Here is a 23,755-nt window from a genome sequence, read left to right on the forward strand (position 1 = left end):
TTATGTTGGAAGGCTCTTTGTGAAGTGTACTGGTAAGCCATTGGAAATCTTAGCGAGGTTAAATGAAATGGCTGGTTATGACCCTGAAGAAGATATTGCACTATATGAGGTTGGTTGTATTGTCTCCTTTAATTCAGTTGTAACTTTATGAAACTGCTTGATACCGCTTTGTTAGAAAAATAGTAAAGGAGACTAGATGTGCATAATGTGCATAATAGTAAACTGCTTGATACCGCTCTATTTATAGTAGAGCAACCCATAACCATTACATGACTCTTCAATTAACACACTAAATGTGCATAATGTCAATAACCCTTCTAATTCTTAGTGGTTACATAAAGAATAATGCCCCTTGATGCTTATTAACTCCCACCCATTCATCTTGTAACATTAACTCACAATATTTAGTGGGATTGGTAATCAAATGGGAGCTGTAACTGAGGTTGCATAAGAAATTTGTCTTCAACTCTGATAGCATTTGGGATTATTGTCTATGTTTTACTGTTTCTGTACCCCCCCCCCCCCCCCCCCCACACACACACATTACATTTCATTTTACTAATTTAGCCATAAATCTTGTGGTTTGTAACTGGTGTTGACTAGCTCCTTACCTTTATAATCTGTAGGAGTAGATTCTGTAATATATTTTCAATTTTGTGTTCTATACTTCTATTTCAGTGTTTTAGCAACTAAATTTACCATCGAATGGTATTGGCATTAGTGCTTCATAACATATCAGTGCTTCGTGAAAGTTTTCCTCAAATGACCAAGGCAGGTCCCAGCTCTTTTTTTTGAACCTCTGCAGATAGCCCCTCTGAGGAGGAGGATGCCCCTACCTCTGGACAAAATATGAAGAGTAGTTATCATCACAACGGTCCATACACCCCACCTTATGAGTATTCAGAATTACAGCCTCACAACCTTTTTGGGCCTTGCACCCCTGAGGCCCAATTAAAGGAACACAATAGCCCCCACCCGCAACAACAGTTGATATCCAATGGTCTGCAGGTCTATTCCAGGAGAAAGTGGTGCAAAAAGAAAAAAGCCCAACAGGAGTTATTGACAGACACAAATTCTGCTTTATCAGTGAAAGAAAAAGAAGAAATTATCGAGAGACAATGTGAGCTTCTAAATCAAATGGGGTTGACCTGTGGGGGGGATTTTCAGCAGCTTATGGGATGTTTGGTAGACATGGAAGCAGAGAAGGGAGATGATAAAGGTATTAATGATAATTCTTTCATATAACTGCAGAGGCTTGGGTAGGGGGTGAAGTGGGCTGCTATTCGAAAGCTCAACTTAAAGCATAAGGTGGACCTAGTTTGTTTACAGGAAACAAAGAAAGAAGTGGACCTAGTTTGTTTACAGGAAACAAAGAAAGCTCAACTTAAAGCATAAGGTGGACCTAAGCTTGCTTGTCAGAATATATGGGGAGATGCTAATGTGTCTTGGGACAGTGCTCCTTCAATTCACACTGCTGGAGGTCTTCTATGCATGTGGAATAATCTAGCCTTTGAGGTAGATAGGAGGGTGAAAGGCACGAATTTCCTAATGTTTGTAGGGAGATGGATTAAGGAAAATATGAAGCTGTACATTGTAAATGTCTATGCCCCATGTGATATTGCTGGGAAGAGAGAATTGTGGGAACAATTGAAGCAGCTAAAAGCTTCTAATCTTGAGGGTGCTTGGTGTTTCCTTGGGGATTTCAATAGTATTAGAAGTATGGAAGAAAGAATAGGTTCCTCTCAAAGGACTGTGGGTGTTCATGATAGTGCTGGTTTCAATGTGTGGATATCAGACATGGAGCTTCAGGAAATCAAAAGCTTTGGCAGCAGATATACCTGGTGTAGGCCAAATGGTTCTGTTAGGAGTAGACTTGACAGATGTTTGGCATCTGATCAGTGGCTAGCTAAATGGCCTGATTCATCTCAACATGTGCTTCATAGGGACTATTCTGATCATTGTCCAATCCTCTTGAAAACTGATATGGTGGATTGGGGTCCTAGGCCATTTAGGGTCATGGATTGCTGGCTGAAAAACAATCAATATCAAGCATTGGTTAAGCAAGTCTGGTGTGGGGATATGCAATCTGGATGGGGGAGTATTGTGTTGAAAAACAAACTGAAGAAATTAAAATCCAGCTTAAAAAAGTGGAGTTTTGAGAATGGGGATATCAATAAGAATAAAGTGGAACAATTGAAGCAGCAGCTGCATCAATTTGATACATTAGCCCAGGACAGAACTTTTGGGGAATATGAAGTTAAGACCATGAAGTCCATTCAGCTGGAATTGTGGAAGGTTTCTCTTGCTCATGAATGAATTTTGAGGCAAAAATCAAGGATTAAATGGCTCAAGGAAGGTGACAGTAACACTGCCTTTTTTCATAAATCCATTAATTTCAGAAGACATCATAATGCAATCCAAGGTATATTCATTGAAAGCACATGGGTTCAGCAACCAAATTTGATTAAGGAAGAAGTTGTAAAATTCTTTGCTGCCAGATTCACAGAGGAAAAGTTTGACAGACCTACCTTGGATGGGGTCCAGTTTAATACCATTACCTCCTCTCAAAGGGAGGAGATATGTCTGCCCCATTTACAGATCCTGAACTCAAGGATGCTGTGTGGAGTTGTGGTGGAGATAAATGCCCTGGGCCGGATGGATTCAATTTTAATTTCATAAAGGAGTTTTGGGGGGGTTCTAAAACCAGATTTCAGGAGGTTTGTGGATGAGTTTCATGCTAATGGAAGCTTTCCTAAGGGTAGTAATGCATCCTTCCTGGCTTTAATTCCTAAAACAAACCATCCACAGTCATTTAATGAATACAGACCCATCTCCCTCATTGGTTGTATGCATAAAATAATAGCCAAACTATTGGCTAACAGGTTAAGAAAAGTAATGCCTGCCCTCATTGATGAGAGACAAACAGCCTTAATAAAGGATAGACACATCCTTCATGGAACTTTGATACTCAATGAGGTATTAGAGGAAGCTAAAAGATGTAAGAAACCAGCCCTGGTGTTTAAGGTGGATTTTGCAAAGGCCTATGACATTGTCTCATGGTCCTTTCTGGACTATATGCTGGACAGAATGGGGTTTTGCCTCAAATGGAGAAAATGGATCAATGCATGCAATCAATCAGCTACTATTTCCATTCTAATAAATGGTAGCCCTTCAAAGGAATTTGCCCCAACTAGAGGTTTGAGGCAAGGGGACCCCTTAGCCCCTTTACTTTTTAATATTGTGGCAGAAGGCTTGAATGGTATGATGAGGACAGCTTTAATCAAAGGTCTATACAGTAGTTACCTAGTAGGAAAGCAGAAGGTGCCAGTAAACATTCTGCAATATGCAGATGATACTGTCTTTGTGGGAGAAGCTGTATGGGACAATGTAATTGTGATGAAGGCCATGCTTAGGGGCTTTGAAATGGCATCTGGGCTCAAGATTAACTTTTCCAAAAGTAGTGTTGGGATTTTTGGAGATGATATCAACTGGGTTCATGATGCAGCTCTTTTTCTCAAGTGCAGACACATGGAGACTCCTTTTCAGTACTTGGGGATTCCTATAGGGGCTAAGCCTTCTAGCTGCCTGGTGTGGGAACCACTCATTAAAAAATTCGAATCAAAGCTGTCTAAGTGGAATCAGAAATTTCTATCAATGGCTGGGAAGGTCACATTGATAAATTCAGTTTTGACTGCTCTACCAATATATTTCCTATCTTTTTTCAAAATTCCCCAAAAAGTAGCTCGGAAAGTGACCTCCTTACAAAGAAATTTTCTGTGGGGGGGGGGGGGGGGGGGGTCTCAAGATCTTAAGAAAATTGCGTGGGTAAAGAGCATCTGCCTTCCCAAGGAGTTTGGGGGCCTTGGGATTAAGGATATTACTAGTTTTAATGTAGCTTTGTTGGGAAGATGGCTATGGGATTTATCCTCTAATCAAAACCAGCTATGGGTTCGAATTCTATCATCCAAATATGGTGGTTGGGCAGACCTTATTAATGGCAGAGATAGACCTTGGCATTCTCAATGGTGGAAGGACCTTCGAAAATTAGTTAAGCAGCCTGATTGCAGCCCTATTATTCAACACATGGAATGGAAGGTAGGGGATGGGAGCTTAGTTAAATTCTGGAAGGACAAATGGCTGGGGACTGATTCTAACCTGGAACAGCAGTATAATCAGCTGTTTCTCATCAGTAGGCAGCAGAACAGCACTATCTGCAATATGGGTAGCTTATCTCATGGTCTATGGTGTTGGGATTTAAAATGGAGAAGAAATTTATTTGATCATGAACAGGTTGAAGCTGTGGCTTTTATGGAAGTAATTAATAATGCACACATTCAGCCTCCAATGAAGGATACCTTGAGATGGACAGCTGATCCTTTGGGTCTATACTCAACTAAGTCAGCCTACAGACTGCTAATCACTGTCAACAGAAATCTCCCTCAGCCCAATATCTACAAGACAATTTGGAGGCTTAACATACCCCCAAGAGCTGCGGTTTTTGCTTGGAGAATTATCAAAAACAGACTACCCACTAGACACAATCTTCTAAAAAGAAATGTATCCATTCAAGATCATACTTGCCCTTTATGTAGATCCCATCAAGAGGAGGCTGGTCATCTGTTTTTCAACTGCAAATTCACTAATGGTTTATGGTGGGAATCCATGAGATGGAGTCGGATGGTTGGACCCCTTGCAGCCTCTCCAGCAACTCATTATGTTCAATTCTGTGATGGCTTTGGAGCTGGCAAAAAGCAAAATCGATGGCGTCGATGGTGGATTGCATTAACAAGTTCAATATGGCAGCATAGGAATTCTATGATATTCCAAGGCAAGAGATTCGAACCTCCAAAAGTGATGGAAGATGCCTTATTCCTTATGTGGTCATGGTTAAAGTTCAGAGACAAAAATTTTTGTACTTCTTTCAACTATTGGTCGTCCAACATTGTGCAATATTTTGGATAATTTCGGTCACATATATCTAGCATATGTGGTGGGGTTATAACTGATTTCTCAGTTTGTATTGGAGGGGGTTTGTTTTTCTGTGTGTTGCACCTATGTACAAATCACCAGCAGTACCTCTGGTGCTGCTGTGTTTATTATGAATAATATATATATTATCTTTTGCCTCTCAAAAAAAAAAAAAAGTACACAACGGATGCATGTTTATAGGTTAATTACACAAACAGAGGATATTCTGTTTCCTCTAAATTTGCCTATAAACCAATATTATTAATAGAATCATAGGACTTTTGATAGGGCCCAGGTAAATAATCCACAGTCACAGTTAATTCATCATGCCAAAGGTGGACCCAAGATATGGCAAGTTTATTCTAGAAGGGGTAAGAAGGTCAATAGTGGCTAGCAGTCAGTGACGTGGCTGAGAGTGAGGGGAGCAACCAATCATTTCCACATTATAAGGAGTAGGCAGTTAGAGGAGAGAGGTATCAAAAAGTTTATTGCTAGATCTGTCAGAATGAATAGGGGGCTCTAGCTGCCCTATAGGAGCCTCGTTCTGGTCAGAATTAGGCTTACTGTGTCCTAAGTCTGTAATCACTCCATTATCATCAATAAAGCTCTTAATTCCTCTCATTTGTATTGTTTTTCTTTGTTTCCCTGTTTTGATATTTTCTGGTTCGTATTAAACTGGTCCGACCTGCCGGATTCCGACGACGGAGCCAGTGGATGCCACCAAAGAAAACTAACGTGCTCAAGCAAATGGAAGCTAGGGTCGAAGCGTTGGAGAGCGAGCTTTCTGAAGTTCGTTCAACACTAGCTGATGTTCAGAACACAGTGAAGGAGAACCACGCGAGCTTGTTCGCGTTGCTGGAAAAATGTTTGGGTAAGACGTTGCACGTCGGAGAAGGAAGTACGGGGAAAAAGTACGGCGACGGTGGACCAGGGGTCACCGGAGAAGATGAAGGGTACCGGTGGATCGTTCAGTAACCTCAAAGGTGACGCGATGACAGAGTTTCGTCAATCCGTCAAGAAGGTAGAGCTGCCGGCGTTCAACGGCGAGGATCCGGCGGGGTGGATCTTGCGTGCAGTAGTCTATTTCAGGGTTCAAGACACCATTCCGGAGGTGAAAGTGAACTTGGCTCAGCTATGCATGGAAGGACCCACCATTCACTTCTTCAACTCACTGATTGGAGAAGATGGTGAACTAACGTGGGAGAATCTGAAAGAGGCGCTGCTGGAAAGGTATGGGGGGCATGGTGACGGTGATGTATATGAGCAGCTGACAGAGCTGAAGCAAGAGGGGACAGTAGAGGAGTACATCTTGGAATTTGAGTATCTCATTGCTCAGATACCCAAACTTTCAGGTAAGCAATTTTTGGGGTACTTCTTACATGGTTTGAAGTCTGAGATAAGAGGGAAGGTAAGAAGCTTGGCAGCAATGGGGGAAATGAGCCGCTCCAAATTATTGCAAGTGACACGTGCTGTAGAGAAAGAAGTGAAAGGAGGAAACGGGTCGGGTTTCAATCGGAGCTCCAGATTCGAAAATGGGTCACAACGACCCGGTTCGTTTAGTGGAGGACGGGGCAGTACTGATTGGGTGTTGGTAAAAGGAAAGGAAGTTGGAGGGTCCAAAGGGCCAGCTATTGGGCCTAAGAGAGATGGGTCAACCCATGGAGACAAAAAAAAACATGGGCCTCGTGACAGGGGCTTTACCCACTTATCCTATCAAGAGTTAATGGAAAGGAAACAGAAGGGGCTGTGTTTCAAGTGTGGAGGAGCCTTTCATCCAATGCATCAATGTCCTGACAAGCAGTTGAGGGTCCTGGTGATAGAGAACGAGGAGGAAGAAAACTCTGATGTGAAAATCCTGGCAGTGGAAGTGGAAGATACGGATGAGGAGGAAGGTGGGGAGTGTAGCTTACTGACTTTGCATCACATTGCCCAAGAAAATCATCACACCGTGAAGTTTCAAGGCATTGTGCGTGGTGTTCCTGTGCTTATTTTGGTGGATAGTGGAGCCACACATAATTTCATCTCCCAGAAATTAGTGTATAAGATGGATTGGCCAGTAGATGATACCCCGGAGATGAGGATTAAGCTAGGTGATGGGTACCAGACCATTACCAAAGGTATATGTAAGAAACTGGAAATGAGCATTGGGGATTTCACTTTGAGCCCAGATTTACATTTGTTTGAGTTAGGAGGTATTGATGGTGTTGGGTATGGAATGGCTCAAAACATTGGGGGATACAATCATTAATTGGAGGCAACAAACGATGAGTTTTTGGATGGACAAGCGCTGGGTTACCCTGCAAGGCCTGGGAAACTGTAGAGAGTCTATGGTGGCGTTGCAAAGCATTTTAAGGAAGTCCAAACAGGAGGTACATGGTGGATTTTGGGGGATGGAGAAACACGAACAAAGGAAGGAGAATCAGATCCTAACACCAGGGCAACAAGAAGAACTGGAAAGGTTGCTCCACAAGTTCTCACAAGTTTTTCAAGAACCAACTGGTCTACCCTCCATTAGAGGAAAAGAGCACGCTATGAACCTCATGGAGGGGCAGAATGCAGTGAATGTCAGACCTTACAGGTATCCCCATCACCACAAGAACGAGATTGAAAGACAGGTGAAGGAAATGCTTGCTGCCGGAATCATACGCCACAGTACCAGTTCTTTCTCTAGCCCAGTAATACTAGTTAAAAAAAAGGATAATTCATGGCGTATGTGTATTGACTACCGTGCTCTTAACAAGGTAACCATACCAGACAAATTCCCTATACCTGTGATTGAAGAGTTGCTAGATGAACTTCATGGTGCTCAATTTTATTCCAAGCTGGATTTGAAATCAGGCTATCATCAGGTCAGGGTGAAGGAGTCTGATGTGCATAAGACGGCGTTCCGAACTCATGAGGGGCATTATGAGTTCCTTGTGATGCCTTTTGGGCTCATGAATGCTCCCTCGACATTTCAGAGTCTCATGAATGAAGTGTTCAAATTGCTTTTGAGGAAGCATGTCCTTGTGTTTTTTGATGATATTTTGGTTTATAGCCAAAGTTGGGGAGATCATTTACAACACTTAGAGGAAGTGCTGCTGGTTCTGGCAAATAATAAACTGGTGGCCTTCACACAGTCAGCCTGGGAATGGAATCTTTTGTGGAGAAGGCCCCTATTTGACAATGAGGTAGCATCGGCTGTTGGGTTCTTAGAAGACATATTTCACATCACACTACAGCAACACGAAGCAGATAGTTGGACATGGAAACATGAGTCCAATGGTTATTATTCTTCTAGGAGTGCCTACAGATTGCTGCAAGGGAATTCAGATGCGGCAAGCATGGATGATATATTCAAGGACTTATGGAAGCTGAAGATACCGACTAAAGCCACGATCTTTGCGTGGAGGTTAATTCGAGATCGATTGCCGACTAAGTCTAATCTACGGAGAAGGCAAATAGATATAAGTGACAGCCTATGTCCTTTCTGCAGTATTAAGGAGGAAACTGCATCTCATCTCTTTTTTGAATGCAGCAAAATACAGCATCTGTGGTGGGAATCCCAATCATGGATAGGGACTTCGGGGGCATACCCTATAAATCCTAGGCACCATTTTTTGCAGCACAACATTGGGATGAAAGGTGGGAAGATATACAAGAGGTGGAAGTGCTGGTGGGTTGCTCTAAATTGGTCCATCTGGCAGCATAGGAATAAGGTTATTTTTATGAATGCCCCATTCAATGGCAGTAAGCTGCTGGAAGATGCACTATTTTTGGCTGGACATGGTTCAGAGCAATGGAGGAAAACTTTACAATACATTTCAACTTTTGGTCAAGCAATCTTCCAGCTGGTTTTCAGTAAACTAGGGTGACACCAGCTGTGGTTCTGTAATTGTTGTAGCTTTCTAGTAGGCTAGTAATCTCCTATCAGTCTGTACTCAGTCTGATATGAGGATTTACTAGCTTTACTTACATACTCTTGTATCTATAGTACCTCTGGTACTTTTTCATATATCAATATATATTATTTTTGCTGACCAAAAAAAAAAATAAACTGGTGGCAAATGAAAAAAAATGCCAGTTTGCTCAAACCAAGGTGGACTATCTGGGCCATATCATATCTAAGGAAGGGGTGGCTGTTGACCCTAGTAAAGTAGCAAGTGTCACACAGTGGCCAGTACCAAAAAATGTAAAAGGGGTGAGAGGGTTCTTGGGACTCACTGGATATTACAGAAAATTTATAAGGGACTATGGGAGGATAGCAAGACCCTTGACTGAGCTTACAAAGAAGAACAATTTTATTTGGGGAAAGCAAGCTCAGGATGCCTTTGAAGAATTGAAGTTGAAACTCACCACCTCTCCAGTGCTAGCTTTGCCTGACTTCAGCAAAGGCTTTGTGATTGAATGTGATGCAGCGGGCACAGGAGTAGGTGCTATACTGATGCAAGACAAGAAGCCCATAGCCTAACTTAGCAAAGCACTTGGAGTGAGAAATTTGACCAAGTCTGCCTATGAAAAGGAGTTGATGGCTGTGGTGATGGCTATACAACATTGGAGGCCATATTTACTAGGAAGAAAATTTACAGTATCCACTGACCAGAAAAGTTTGAAACAACTGCTGCAACAAAAGATAGTCACTGCAGAGCAGCAAAACTGGGCAGCCAAACTGCTTGGTTATGACTTTGAGATTGTGTATAAGCAAGGAAGATTGAACCAAGGGGCTGATGCGTTATCCAGAATTAATGAAGGAATGGAGTTAAGCAACATCACTACTTTGGTACAATGGGACCAGAAGCAACATGTGATGACTGAAGTAAGTCAAGATGAGGAGTTGCAGAAGATTATTGCAGAGCTGCAGCAGAATCCTGATTCCAGGCCTGGATATGTGTACAAGCAAGGAATTTTATTCTATGGAGATAGAGTGGTGATATCCAGACATTCTACTTTAATCCCTATACTGTTACAAGAGTTCCATGCTACTCCTCAAAGTGGACATTCAGGTTTCTATAAGACGTACAGAAGGATAGCTGAAAATGTTTATTGGATAGGGATGAAGAGCAAGGTTCAGGAGTTTGTCAGAAGCTGTGATGTCTGCCAAAGACAGAAGTATTTAGCATGTTCCCCTGGAGGATTTCTGCAGCCATTACCCATTCCTGAACGCATATGGGAGGATATTTCAATGGATTTTATTACTGGGTTACCCAAGTCTAAGGGGTATGAAGCTATATTTGTAGTGGTTGACAGGTTATCAAAATACTGTCATTTTATTCCCCTCAAACACCCCTACATTGCAAGAAGTTTAGCTGAAGTTTTTAGCAAGGAAATTGTTAGATTGCATGGCATTCCAGTTTCTATAGTAAGTGACAGAGATCCAGTGTTCATGAGCAGTTTTTGGAGAGAATTGTTTAAGATGCAAGGAACACAGCTGAGGGTAAGCTTTGCCTATCACCCAGAATCTGATGGGCAGACAGAGGTGGTTAATAGATGCTTGGAGACGTACCTCAGATGCTTTATCTCTGATCAACCTAGGACATGGATGAACTGGGTTCACTGGGCAGAATATTGGTTTAATACCACCTTCCATAGTGCTACCAAGAAGACTCCTTTTGAAATAGTTTATGGGAGACCACCTCCAGCTATGATAAGGTGGGGACAAGGTGAAACAAGGGTGGAAGCTGTACAGCGGGATCTCCTGGATAGAGATGAAGCACTCAGGCAACTAAAACTTCAGCTAAAAAGAGCACAAGACCGGATGAAGAATCAAGCTGATAAAAAGCGCAGTGACAGAAGCTTTGTGCCAGGAGAATGGGTGTTTGTGAAACTCAGAGCACACAGACAAAACTCTGTTGTTACTAGGATTAATGCCAAATTAGCTGGTCGTTATTATGGGCCTTACCCCATCTTAGAAAGGATTGGAGCTGTAGCATATAAGTTGAAGCTTCCAGAAGGGTCAAAAGTTCATCCAGTTTTCCATGTCTCATTGTTAAAGAAGGCAGTAGGACAATATTTTGAGGAAGAGGATCTCCCAGATCATATGGAGGGAGATTTGACTGACACAGCAGAACCAGAAGCGGTGCTAGCTTCCAGGAAAGTGCAGAAACTGGGAGAGGTGGTGCAGCAGTTACTAGTGCATTGGAAGGGGAAGGCAGTAGAAGAGGCGACTTGGGAGGATTTGTTGATGTTCAAAAGTCAATTTCCTAAGTTCAACCTTGGGGACAAGGTTGAAATTGAAGAGGAAAGTATTGATAGGGCCCAGGTAAATAATCCACAGTCACAGTTAATTCATCATGCCAAAGGTGGACCCAAGATATGGCAAGTTTATTCTAGAAGGGGTAAGAAGGTCAATAGTGGCTAGCAGTCAGTGACATGGCTGAGAGTGAGGGGAGCAACCAATCATTTCCACATTATAAGGAGTAGGCAGTTAGAGGAGAGAGGTATCAAAAAGTTTATTGCTAGATCTGTCAGAATGAATAGGGGGCTCTAGCTGCCCTATAGGAGCCTCGCTCTGGTCAGAATTAGGCTTATTGTGTCCTAAGTCTGTAATCACTCCATTATCATCAATAAAGCTCTTAATTCCTCTCATTTGTATTGTTTTTCTTTGTTTCCCTGTTTTGATATTTTCTGGTTCGTATTAATTTTCAACACTCCCCCTCATGCTGAAGCTTACTAAGCTTTACCTTAAAAGAAATAATTTATTCCCAACAAATAACTAAAAAGTATAAAAATTGAGCTCCACAAAAAAAAATGTTTAGAAGACAACTCAAGGGTGTTGGCAAAATTGGGGAGTATTGCTAGAAAGATAACATTGGCATAGTGCTGGAATAACCATTAGCCTAAGAAAATTTATGGTAAGTTCCTGACTGTCATAAGAACCGCATTTCGAAGCATCTAACCAATATTAGGAGACCCAAAAATTTTGAATTTGAAAGAGGAAACTGTCATAAATAGCCATGGGCAAGGAAAATAATGGCAGAAATGCACAACCAGTGAAGCACAGAAAAGTTGCCGGAAAAGGATGTCGACTGGAAAGTTCGTTGCTGGAAAATGAGAGGCAAGTAGAAGGCAGTGGCCGGAAAACACGCTGGAAAAGGACAGTGGCAGGATAGTTGACTGAAGACTTCTTTGCCAGTAAATGAATGACAAGCAGAAGGCGGTGGCATGTGGGAGCCATTGTGATGAAGATAGATAGGAACCTGCAATGCAATGCAAACACATCAAATGTAATGCACAGTGCCCATAATCTCAAACAAACAGAACAAGGTTAGCAAAAATGAGACATCTCTGAGCAAGCTCCGATGAAGTTGAAACTCCAGGGTAGAGGCTCAATCAATGGGCGACCCCGGTGGTTGAGTCACGGCTGGAATAGAAGACTCATGTGCCAGTAAAGGCGCTGTTTGGCTGACTTGAAACTCCAGGTAGAGGCTTAATCAATGGGTGACCCTGGTGGTTAAGTCACGGCTGGAATAGAAGCCTCATGTGCCAATAAAGGCGCTGTTTGGCTGACTTTTAACACGTCAAAAAGGGAGGCGTGTGAGACGTCCGATGGAGGAGCAGGTTCACCGGGATGCATTGTCCCTGGTGAGGGACGGTTTTCATGATACCTCTGTCCGGCTCTGGATACCATGTTAAAATAGGAGAAATGAGTATAATTGACTTAAAATTGTAAGTACACAATAGATGCGTGTTTATATGGGTTAATTACATTAATTAGACATAAATAGAGGATATTGTGTTTCCTCCAAATCAAATATAATGTGTCTATAAACCACTATTATTAATAGAATTAGAATATAATATTCTGATTTTCAAAAACTTCCAATACTTCTATTTACATTTATTTATTTTTAATTCTTTTACAAATATTGATTGGAATACCACAGCAAATAATTGGTTCCTGCATAAATCCTATCAAAAAGGGGCATGACCTTAAGGACAGAAAATTTAAATGATAGTGCCATGTTTTTTGTAACCTTGTCAGATTCATATCAGATTATCAAATATCGGATACTGCATGAATATTTCAAATAGTTTTTTTTAATTTCATATATAATTTTACTTTTGTTTATTATTCAATTCTTTTACCAATATTGATTGGAATACCACAATTAGATTCATTCTGACTTTTTCTTTATGTCTATACTTTCTCGTACACATTTTTGAAACTTGAATGCTGTCTCATTATTTCAATCTTAATTTAATTTCAGATTAATTTTATATGATGCATCATTACTTTTTTTTATAAGCAAAACATTATAAATGTGTTGCGTCTTATGTTTTTTTTTTTTTTTTAAATTTTCCTTCCGTGCCTGTGTTGTTTCCATGCTTACTATTCTTTTTCTGATCTATAGACTGGGTGATGCAATTAGTGAATTTACCAAGCTTTATTGTTTTTTGTTTTTGTTTCTGCAGGAAATTAAGTTTGAACCAAATGTCATGTGTGAACCTATTGACAAGAAAGTAACATTTCGAACAAGCCAGGTGAGTTATATCCATAATTGATGCACATTTTTTTCAGATTTTGAAAATAAATATTCCTGGGGATCTTGGTAATGGTATTACTTGGAATAATGATTGCAATGTTTGGTTGACAAAAACATTCCAAGGACTGACTCTAACTGCCATTAGTGGTGGGGAGTGGCTGGATTCCAGTGATCCGTCATCAGCTATTGTCAACTTCTGACGAAACAGAGGGTGGGGGATTCTGGTGACAGGGCTGTTGGTGTCCACTGTCAACTTATCAATTATGGCAGACAGTGGTGGATTCTGGTGATGTGGGCAGAAGGTGCCTTCCTTTGTCAGTCAGTGGTAGACTGGCAATGGCATTGAGTTGCCGAGGTGTGGCAATTTGAGACTGCATGAGGTGGCAATCATGGAAATTGTTTATGGACTACTTGCATGGCAGAAATATTCACATGCTATGAGAATGGAGCAAACCCACCTCCCTCCTCAGGAACGAAAACTACTACGAGAATGTTCCGGAAAAATATTCTTGGCAATCATGTTTGATTTGGAATATTTTAGTAATTTTGCCAAACATTGTATCAGTGTATGTAAATGTGTAGCTGTCCTGTGAAAACAGTTTTGTATATTGATTGTAAGGGCTGTTAGCTTTTGCTAACAACACCCATCTAGTGTTAGTCAGTAATTCAGGGAGTGTAAGGACTTTTCTAACTGCATTTCAATAGGATCAGTTAGGATTGGTTAGAATCAGTTATGGTTAGTTCAGCTGTACAGAGGTCTATAAATACCTCAATTGTAACTAACTCTAACTAACTTTTTCAGATCAATAATATCAGTTTTCTTCTTATTTTTCTCCTCTTTTTTCTCAGTTTATTGAAAATGGTATCTAGAGCCATTTTTTCATAATCACTGTGTTTTTGCAAGGTCCTGTTCAGCGCTTTCATGGCTTCTGCTCCTTCAAACCTCATTTCTCAGTTGTTTCCTAACTCTATTGTAGAGAAGCTTGATGATTCAAATTATCTTCATTGGCGACAACATGTCGAACCCAGTGATCAAATTGCACAAGTTGCAGCGATTTGTTGTTAATCTAGTTGTTCCACCTCGTTATCTCACCGAGGACAATCGCATTGCTGATCGCATCAACCCAGAATATGAAACCTGGGAAGTTCAAGACCAAATTCTTCTTGTTTGGTTGCAGTCTACGCTTTCGAAGTTTATGTTGTCAAGAGTTCTAGGTTCCAATCACTCGTATCAGGTTTGGGACAGAATCCATGAATACATCAGTCTTCATATTAAATCCCGTGCGCGAAAACTCGGCACTGCAATGTGCGCAGTCACTCTTGATGGAAAGTTGATTGATGAATACTTGTGCAAGATTAAAGGATACGTTGATGAACTGGCAGGTGCGAGTGTTCTTGTTCGTCATGAGGAGTATGTTGATGCGCTCCTCGAAGGATTATCATTTGATTATGCGCCTGTGATCTTTGTCATTGAGAGTAAGAAACACACTCCATCAATTGCAGAAATCGAAGCCCTACTCTATGGTCATGAGACTAGGTTCACACTATACAATCGCAATGCTCAAATGATCAGTTCTACGTAGTTAAACTACACTTAGGGTTACACGCAACCAAACGCTTACAAAAACAGTGATTCTGGTGGTTCTTGAGGCTCGTATGGCCGTGGCGGTGGTCGTGGTGCCTTTTTTGATAGAATTCCAGGACATGGTGGTGGTGGTTCCGGCAAAGGCCGTGGAGGTTGCTGGTTTGCTAATTTTCAATGCCAAATTTGTCTTAAGTATTGGCACACTGCTAATGTCTGCCATTTCAGGACTGATATCAGTTTTTAGCCATGAGTCCCTGACTATTTTTGATCCTACCACGCTACAACCTATCCCCTATTCTCCTGGTCCCAGTCAACCCAGTGCCATGCTTGCAAACTCATCATCTCATGGTAATGGTGCACCTGGCTCCACTTGGATACCAGATTCTGGAGCCAGTTTTCATCTTACTGGTGATTTTCAAAACATTAAACAGTTTACTCAATTTGATGGACCTGAGCAGATTTTCATAGGCAATGGTCTCCAACACTGGTTCCTCAACTTTTCTTTCTCCCAATGATACTAGCATAACCTTTAAACTTCATAAATTGTTACATGTTCCTTCAATTTCGAAAAATCTGTTAAGTGTGAGTCAGTTTGCCAAAGATAACTCTGTTTTCTTTGAGTTTCATCCTCATTCATGTCTTGTGAAATCTCAGGAGACCAATAAGATCCTCCTACAAGGAGTAGTTGATGCTGATGGACTCTATTCTTTTCACAACCTCAAGCTTCAAGGCAACCCTTCTCTGTTGATGTCCACTTCTGCCTTTGTTCCAAATGCTAATTTTCCTACTTCAACTGCTACTGTCAATAATACCTCTAATGTTGTTTCAAATTCTGTTGTTAACACTTCCAGTAGTGCTAATCTTTGGCATGCTAGGTTAGGGCACCCTAATGATCATGTAATGAAAATTGTTCTCAAATAGTGTAATATTTCTCAACTAAATAAAAACATCACAGAGATTTGTTCTTCTTGTTGTATGGGTAAAAGTTCATAGGTCACCTACTCACAGCTCTGCTTCTGTTTATTCACCTTTGGAACTTATTTTTACTGACTTGTGGGGACCCGCCCATGTTACCTCATATGCTGGTTATACATATTATGTTTCCTTCATTGATGCTTTCTCTAGGTACACATGGATATTTCCTATAAAGTCCAAGGCTGAAACCATTTCTGTTTTTCAAAATTTCAAGTCAATGGTAGAGTTGCTGCTTAACACCAAAATCAAGAGTATTCAATCTGATTAGGGAGGTGAATACAAACCTTTCTCTATTCTTCTAGCCTCTTTTGGTATTTCTCATAGACTAATTTGTTTTCACTCATCACCAAAATGGTGTGGTTGAGAGAAAACATAGACACATAGTCGATTTGGGTTTAACCTTGCAATTTTGGGATTATGCCTTTACTACAACTATTTATCTAATTAACAGGCTTCCTACTACTACTCTCAAATTTGTTGTTCCTTTTGTTACTTTGTTTAATAAAGAGCCTGATTATCATTTTCTTAGAACTTTTGGGTGTGCCTGTTTTCCTTTACTAAGGCCATATCATACACACAAGTTCAATTTCTGATCTTAAGAGTGTTTGTTTCTGGGTTACTCCTTGTCTCACAAGGGTTATAAGTGCTTGTCATCCTTTGGTAGAATTTACATCTCTAAGGATGTTCTTTTTTAATGAATTGAGATTTCCTTATGCTGATCTTTTCCCTTCTTCCTCTAGTTCCACAAAAAATCTTGATTCCTATTTTAGTCTAAGTCCTAACTTTTCTCCACCTTTTGTTACCTCTATTCCTCAAACATCTCAAGCATCACCTGTTAATTCAGGCTCTGCTCCCCTTGTTCCTCCTGGTTTTTCGCCATTACCTGCTCATTCCCCCATCACCACTGTTTCTTTACCTTGTCCATCTACTTCTTCGGCATCCATCTCTATTCAGCCTCAAATTTCTGAGTCTACTAACCCTCCTACATCTACTTCAGAATCTGTTTCTATATCCAACTCTATCCTAGTCAACACTCACCCTATGCAAACAAGGTCTAAATCTGGTATTGACAATCCTAGACTACACCCTTCACTTTTTCTCACTCAGTTTGAGCTTAAAACTGTGAAACAAGCTCTGGCAAACAAAGATTGGCTCACTGCTATGCAGCAAAAGTATGATGTCTTGCTGAAAAATCATACTTGGGACTTAGTATCATTACCTCCTAATAGACAGGCCATTGACTGTAAATGTTTACAGGGTCAAGGAAAATGCTGATGGGTCCATTAATAGGTTCAAAGCAAGATTGGTAGCTAAGGGGTTTCATCAAGTTCATGGTTTTTGATTTTCATGAAACTTTCTCTCCTATGATCAAGCCTGTAACTGTTCGAGTTATTCTTACTCTTGTTCTGTCCTATGGATGGAAACTGTTTCAACTTGATGTGAATAATGCTTTCTTAAATGGTACTCTTGAAGAAACTGTTTTTATGATACAGCCTCCTGGTTTTGAAGTTGCAGACAAGTCACTGGTCTGCAAGCTCAATAAAGTTATCTATGGGTTAAAACAGGCTCCAAGGCAATGGTTTGACAGACTTAAGTCTACTCTGTTGCAGTTTGGTTTTGTTGGAAGCAAGAGTGATTCATCCCTATTCATCTATAGGCACCCAGTGGATGTTGTTTATCTGTTGGTATATGTGGATGATATAATTCTCACAGGTAGCTCAACCACTCTGATTCAACAGCTCACAAACAGATTAAATACTGCCATTTCACTTAAAGAACTTGGTCATCTGGATTATTTCTTGGGCCTGAAAATCAAATATTTGTCCAACAGTGCTATCTTAATGACCCAGAGTAAATACATTCGTGATTTGTTTCACAAAACTCACATGGCTGAAGCTCATTCAATCTCTTCTCCCATGGTTTCTAACTGCAAGTTGTCTAAACATGCTGATGTCTTTCATGATCCATCTCTATACAGGTTTATAGTTGGTGCATTACAATATGCTACTCTCACCAGACCTGTAATCAGCTTTGCTGTCAATAAGGTTTGCCAATTTATGGCTGCTCCTTTGGATTCTCACTGTAGGGTGGTGAAAAGGATTCTAAGATATCTCAAAGGTACTCTATTTCATGGTTTGCTTCTGTTAAAAATCCCTTGGCTATTTGAGCATTCTGTGATGCTGATTGGGCATCTGATGTGGATGACAGGAGCTCAACCTCAGGGACTGATAAATGTTAGTGCTTAGCTTTACTGAGTTTTAAAAGATTGGCTAAAATTTTGTTAAAACATAAGCACTTAGACAATGAAGGAAAGCTGGAGTTGCTGCACATGATGTCCAACGTTATGTCAAGGAATCAGATCGGGCTGCACAATGCACAAGGCAAGATAAAATGTCAAATGAAGAATTGAAGCTGCAGAATCCACGATGTCGGATACAATGTCCAGGACATCCTGCCCGAAAATACTGGACACATAAATCTGTTATACCTTTAACAGATTAATGTGCAGTCAGCAACAGATTAGGCGATCTATCTTTAGGAACGAATTAAAAGATAATTAAAGTTCGAATTACAAACTTGAATAGTTCGTTCAGGGATTAAAGATTAAAGATAAAAACTAAAAGATCAAACTTTATCTTCTAGATCTTTAAGTGCAGATTTTTCGGGAGAATGATAGATCTTATCCAGCGCAAGTTGTTGCAGCCCAGATACGCACACTGCTATATAAACATGAAGGCTGCACGGGTTTTGTACCAAGTCCGAGATTGAAGAGTTATTTTGTGAGTTTTGGGACTTGAGTGTTTTGTGAGCCACCTTGATGCTACCCTAACATCAAGTGTTGGACCTGAGTGTGTAGAGTTGATCTCTATTGTTCAGAGAGCAATCTCTGGTGTGTCTTTGATTTATTTGTAAACACGGGAGAGTGATTGAGAGGGAGTGAGAGGGGTTCTCATATCTAAGAGTGGCTCTTAGGTAGAGGTTGCATGGGTAGTGGTTAGGTGAGAAGGTTGTAAACAGTGGCTGTTAGATCTTCGAACTAACACTATTTTAGTGGATTTCCTCCCTGGCTTGGTAGCCCCCAGATGTAGGTGACGTTGCACCGAACTGGGTTAACAATTCTCTTGTGTTATTTACTTGTTTAATCTGTTCATACTGTCAAATATAATCTGCATGTTCTGAAGCGTGATGTCGTGACATCCGGTACGACATCTGTCATTGGTATCAGAATTTCAATAAAGGTTACTGTCAGGTCTAGTATTGAAGCTGAATATCGCAGCATAGTTCAAACTTCTACTGAATTGACTTGGATTCTTACTCTGTGGACAGAGTTACAAGTTTCTTTCACTACTCGCGTAATATTCTGTGATAATCAGAATGCTGTTTCTATTGCTAACAATCCAGTTTTTCATGGTCGAACTAAACACATGGAGATTGATGTGGTTTTTGCGAGGGAAAAGATTTTGGTGAAACAGCTCTGGATCAGTGGGCTGATGTTCTAACTAAGCCTTTGTTTGCGTCAACATTTGAAGCTCTTAGAGGCAAACTCAATGCGAAGTGTTTCCAATGAAAACTCTCCCCCTTGAGTTTGAGGGGTGGTATCAGTGTATGTAAATGTATAACTGTGAAAACAGTTTTGTATATTGATTGTAAGGGCTGTTAGCTTTTGCTAACAGCACCCATCCAGTGATAAATAACTACTGTAAGGGCTGTTAGCTTTTGCTAACAACACCCATCTAGTGTTAGTCAGTAATTCAGGGGTGTAAGGACTTCTCTAACTGCATCTTAATAGGATCAGTTAGTTAGAATTCAGTTAGGATTAGTTAGAATCAGTTATGGTTAGTTAAGCTGTGTAGAGGTCTATAAATACCTCAATTGTAACTAACTCTAACTATCTTTTACAGATCAACAATATCAGCTTTCTTCTTCTTTTTCTACTCTGTTTTCTCTCAGTTTATCGAAATCATTGGAATCCAGTATTCTGTAACAATTCCCATTATTGGAAAACATTTGGCAAACCAAATGCCTCAATTGAGTTTATTAACTTGTTATATTCTATTTTTGCAGCTGGAAGATGGAGATATCATTTGCTTTCAGAAGGCTTCCTCTATGGATATTGAGGAAAATGTCCGGTATCCAGACGTGCCCTCATATTTAGAATATGTGCACAATCGCCAGGTACTTTTATTGTTTGGGTTTACTGAATGCAAATCTGTTTGGTTTTTGGTGATGTGGATGTGAAACATCCCAGATTCAGTCATTTTTAGGTAGATTATCTGGCCTTCCTTTCACAATGTGCCCATGTTTGTGCTGTGCATAACTGTGTAATTAATTAATCTTGCAAATTTCATGTTAATATTGAAATGAGAGCTAGAATTGCTCATATATTTGATGTACTCTTAGGTGGTTCACTTTCGATCTCTGGAGAGACCGAAGGAAGATGACTTTTTCTTGGAGATGTAAGCATCTTGAAACTTACATGGGCAAATTGTTAAATTTGATACTATTTAAATTTTTTACTAATTTATGCTGAGCATTCTGTCCTTAGTCTTATACTTTCCCATATGTTAACTTCTAGGTCAAGGCTTTTTACATATGATGATGTGGTGGAGAGAGTAGCCCAACAACTTGGTTTGGATGATCCGTCCAAAATACGGCTTACACCACACAACTGCTACTCTCAACAACCAAAACCCCAGCCTATCAAATACCGAGGGGTAGAACATTTGTCTGATATGTTAGTTCATTACAATCAGGTAACTATTGTTATATTAATCTTGATGTTCATGAAAAGGCAATAGATCTTATTGCTTTTCTCAATGTCAGACATCGGATATACTATACTATGAAGTACTTGACATCCCTCTACCAGAATTACAAGGGTTGAAAACTCTGAAAGTCGCATTTCATCATGCCACTAAGGATGAAGTGAGTATGTTTACCAGATTCTCTTCCATTTCTTATGTAGATTTTCTTTTATTAACAGTTTCTTTGTTTCCTTAAATATTCTTATCAGGTGGTTATTCATACTATTCGACTCCCAAAGCAGAGCATTGTTGGGGATGTCCTTGATGATCTTAAAACAAAGGTGAAATTATTAAACTTTCATTCATTAACTTGCTTACAGTCAAAAGTCACAACTGCACACAACTATCACACATGGCTTCATCTGAAGTCAAAAGAGAAATAAGACAGTGCCAATTAACAATGTTTGAGATCCCACATTGACTAGTGATGTGGCCAAGACAGTAGGGGGAGGGGGAATGCTCACCCCATATTTAGCTGTTTCGAGATGTTGTGACTGCAATGTGGGGCAAATGCCAAATTTTCCTAATAATGTTGGCAACTTTTCCTCCATTAATAAATTTTAAACGAAAGTATACTATATTTCTATATATCATGCCCACTTTTTACTATTGCTCAGGTAGAGTTATCTGATCCTGAAGCTGAACTTCGGTTGCTTGAAGTCTTCTATCACAAAATATACAAGGTATGAAATTACATGTGTTGATGACTTGTGGATGTATTACTCTATTTTGTTATTGTTTAAAAAAAATCAACTGGAAATCTTGATTAAATTTTCAATTTCAATTATGATCCTGCCCTCTCTGCCTGTCTGTTTTTGCTTGTGCGCTATTGACTATCACAAAACTCATTTTTGTTGAATTTTTTTTACACTTCCCTGCCCTCTTCCTGTGCAGGTCTTCCCTCCCAATGAAAAGATTGAAAACATTAATGATCAATACTGGACATTACGAGCAGAGGAGGTAGGAATCTCTTTCTGTCTGAGGGGCTAGATCAAGGGAGATAGAATTTAGTTTAATGTATTCCTGCTTTTATTTGTTCAAATGATGATAACACTACCCGACTCTTCTAAATATATAATTACGTTCTATTCTTGTTCAATTCCTCTCACAAAATAATTGTAATTGTTACATGGTCATATTCAAATGTAACAGATTCCAGAAGAAGAGAAAAATCTTGGTCCTCATGATCGTCTAATTCATGTGTACCATTTCAATAAAGACGCGGCTCAAAACCAAATGGTAATTAGTTTTAATTTTTGTTTTTTTTGGTTTATTTTTAAAAACTTAGATGTATTTGATTTTCATGCTGATATTTTATTGTATGACAAAAGTATTGTATTTTTGTTTTTCCTCAAAAATTTACAGCAAATTCAAAACTTTGGGGAACCTTTTTTTCTTGTTATACATGAAGGTGAAACTCTAGACGAAATTAAAGTGCGAATACAAAAGAAACTTCAAGTTCCTGATGATGAATTTTGCAAGGTGATTTCTCGTGTTATTTTTTTATGTCCATCTTTTTGAATAATTTTCTTTGCTTGATGCTTTGACTGAGAAAAAGTTGATAATTATATCTGATGTCAGTTCATCTAACTGTTTTTTCTTTTTACTATTTCTGGTTTTGCCAGTGGAAATTTGCATTTCTATCACTGGGCCGTCCTGAGTACCTTCAAGATTCTGACGTTGTATCCAGTCGTTTTCAGGTTGAGACTTCATTGTAATTTTTTTTCTTAAAAAGTTATCCACTGTATTCATGTTTTTATTTGTGATTACATTGCACTTGTTTTGGTATCCTATGATAGAGAAGAGATGTTTATGGTGCTTGGGAGCAATATCTTGGCTTGGAGCATACTGACAATGCTCCTAAAAGATCATATGCTGTCAACCAGGTTAGTGAATTTTCTGTCGAGTAAGCTTTCTTTTGCTTTGGGGTAAAATGCTTGCTTTTGTTTGCACCATTCAAAATAATATGGCTTTTGTTTTCAGAATCGCCACACATTTGAGAAGCCAGTAAAGATTTATAATTAGGAAACTGCTATATTGATGAGTTCATGCATCGGCTGAATTCGGCATTGTTATATTTATATGGGCTTGTAAACGCACTGAAGATGGCAAAAGGCAACTATGTATAGGAGGCAATGAAATCAGAAATTCAGGCGGTGTCTGCAGACTTTTAAGTTAGTTTGTGGTATGTAATTCTTTCTGTCAATGGAGTAACATTGCTCTCAACATCTTGTATCTGCCAACCACAGCTCCTTGAGCTTTTTATTACTTCCGTTTTTATATGGAGGTTCTACAAGTTGAGGTCATTGATCATCATCGCTGAAATGTATCAGTACATAAGATTTTTGGATTAGTGAGTGTATACAGGGTATAGTTGGTTGACTTTTTCCATTTTTCTTGATTGCTTCCTGATTTTGTCCAGTTAGAAGTGTTAATCTAAGTGAGGGCTGCATAATGGTGTAGCAGAGACAGCTTTTTTATTGTAATGTAAAAGATTTACCAGCCTCCATATATATCTATTTGGTCAGCATAAAGTTTTCACCATTTCATATGGTTGTTTCTCTTATTCCCCCTTCTCATTTATACTATGAATACAACATTGGAGAAAAAAATTGGAAGCGCTTTCTCACTTCAGCTATATGAAGGGCTATTACATTGGATGTTGACATTTCCCTACCTGTTGGGAAAAAAATGTAAACGCCAGTGTGCAAAGACTATTAAATGGCCAGTTAGGTGCTTAGATGCTAATAAGAAGCAACATTGTTTCTTATTTTTTTGTTACAACAATGTTGCTTCTTTGTTACTTCATTTCTTTGCACTCGTACAAAGGTACAAATATATATATGCACTGGATTTTCCAAGTACTGTGTCTGTAGTGATGTTATTGTTAGCTTATGCTAATAGAATATCGCTAGTTTAAAAATTGAATCGGTGATCGATCCGGTGAAGGCACGGTCACT

At 39.7% G+C, this 23,755-nt stretch overlaps 1 protein-coding gene across 3 annotated transcripts in view; it reads left to right on the forward strand.

The window, feature by feature from the left end:
* LOC114382303 (ubiquitin carboxyl-terminal hydrolase 13-like) overlaps nt 1-23,344 on the forward strand; it is a 79,019-nt gene extending 55,675 nt beyond the window's left edge. For 2 of the 3 annotated variants that reach the window (XM_028341620.1, XM_028341621.1), the window contains exons 19-32: nt 1-109; nt 13,360-13,428; nt 20,056-20,166; nt 20,392-20,447; nt 20,567-20,744; nt 20,815-20,916; nt 21,005-21,076; nt 21,413-21,478; nt 21,690-21,755; nt 21,948-22,034; nt 22,161-22,277; nt 22,421-22,495; nt 22,595-22,681; nt 22,779-23,344. In XM_028341620.1, coding sequence (XP_028197421.1) covers nt 1-109; nt 13,360-13,428; nt 20,056-20,166; nt 20,392-20,447; nt 20,567-20,744; nt 20,815-20,916; nt 21,005-21,076; nt 21,413-21,478; nt 21,690-21,755; nt 21,948-22,034; nt 22,161-22,277; nt 22,421-22,495; nt 22,595-22,681; nt 22,779-22,820 — 1,237 coding nt within the window. In that variant the 3' untranslated portion in view covers nt 22,821-23,344. Of the gene's footprint in view, nt 110-13,359; nt 13,429-20,055; nt 20,167-20,391; nt 20,448-20,566; nt 20,745-20,814; nt 20,917-21,004; nt 21,077-21,412; nt 21,479-21,689; nt 21,756-21,947; nt 22,035-22,160; nt 22,278-22,420; nt 22,496-22,594; nt 22,682-22,778 lie in introns of those variants that run through there. The other variant, XR_003660235.1, reaches the window with a different exon arrangement.
* The last annotated feature ends 411 nt before the right edge of the window (nt 23,345-23,755 follow it).

This window comes from Glycine soja, chromosome 13, assembly GCF_004193775.1.
Source record: "Glycine soja cultivar W05 chromosome 13, ASM419377v2, whole genome shotgun sequence".
Lineage (NCBI taxonomy): Eukaryota > Viridiplantae > Streptophyta > Magnoliopsida > Fabales > Fabaceae > Glycine > Glycine soja.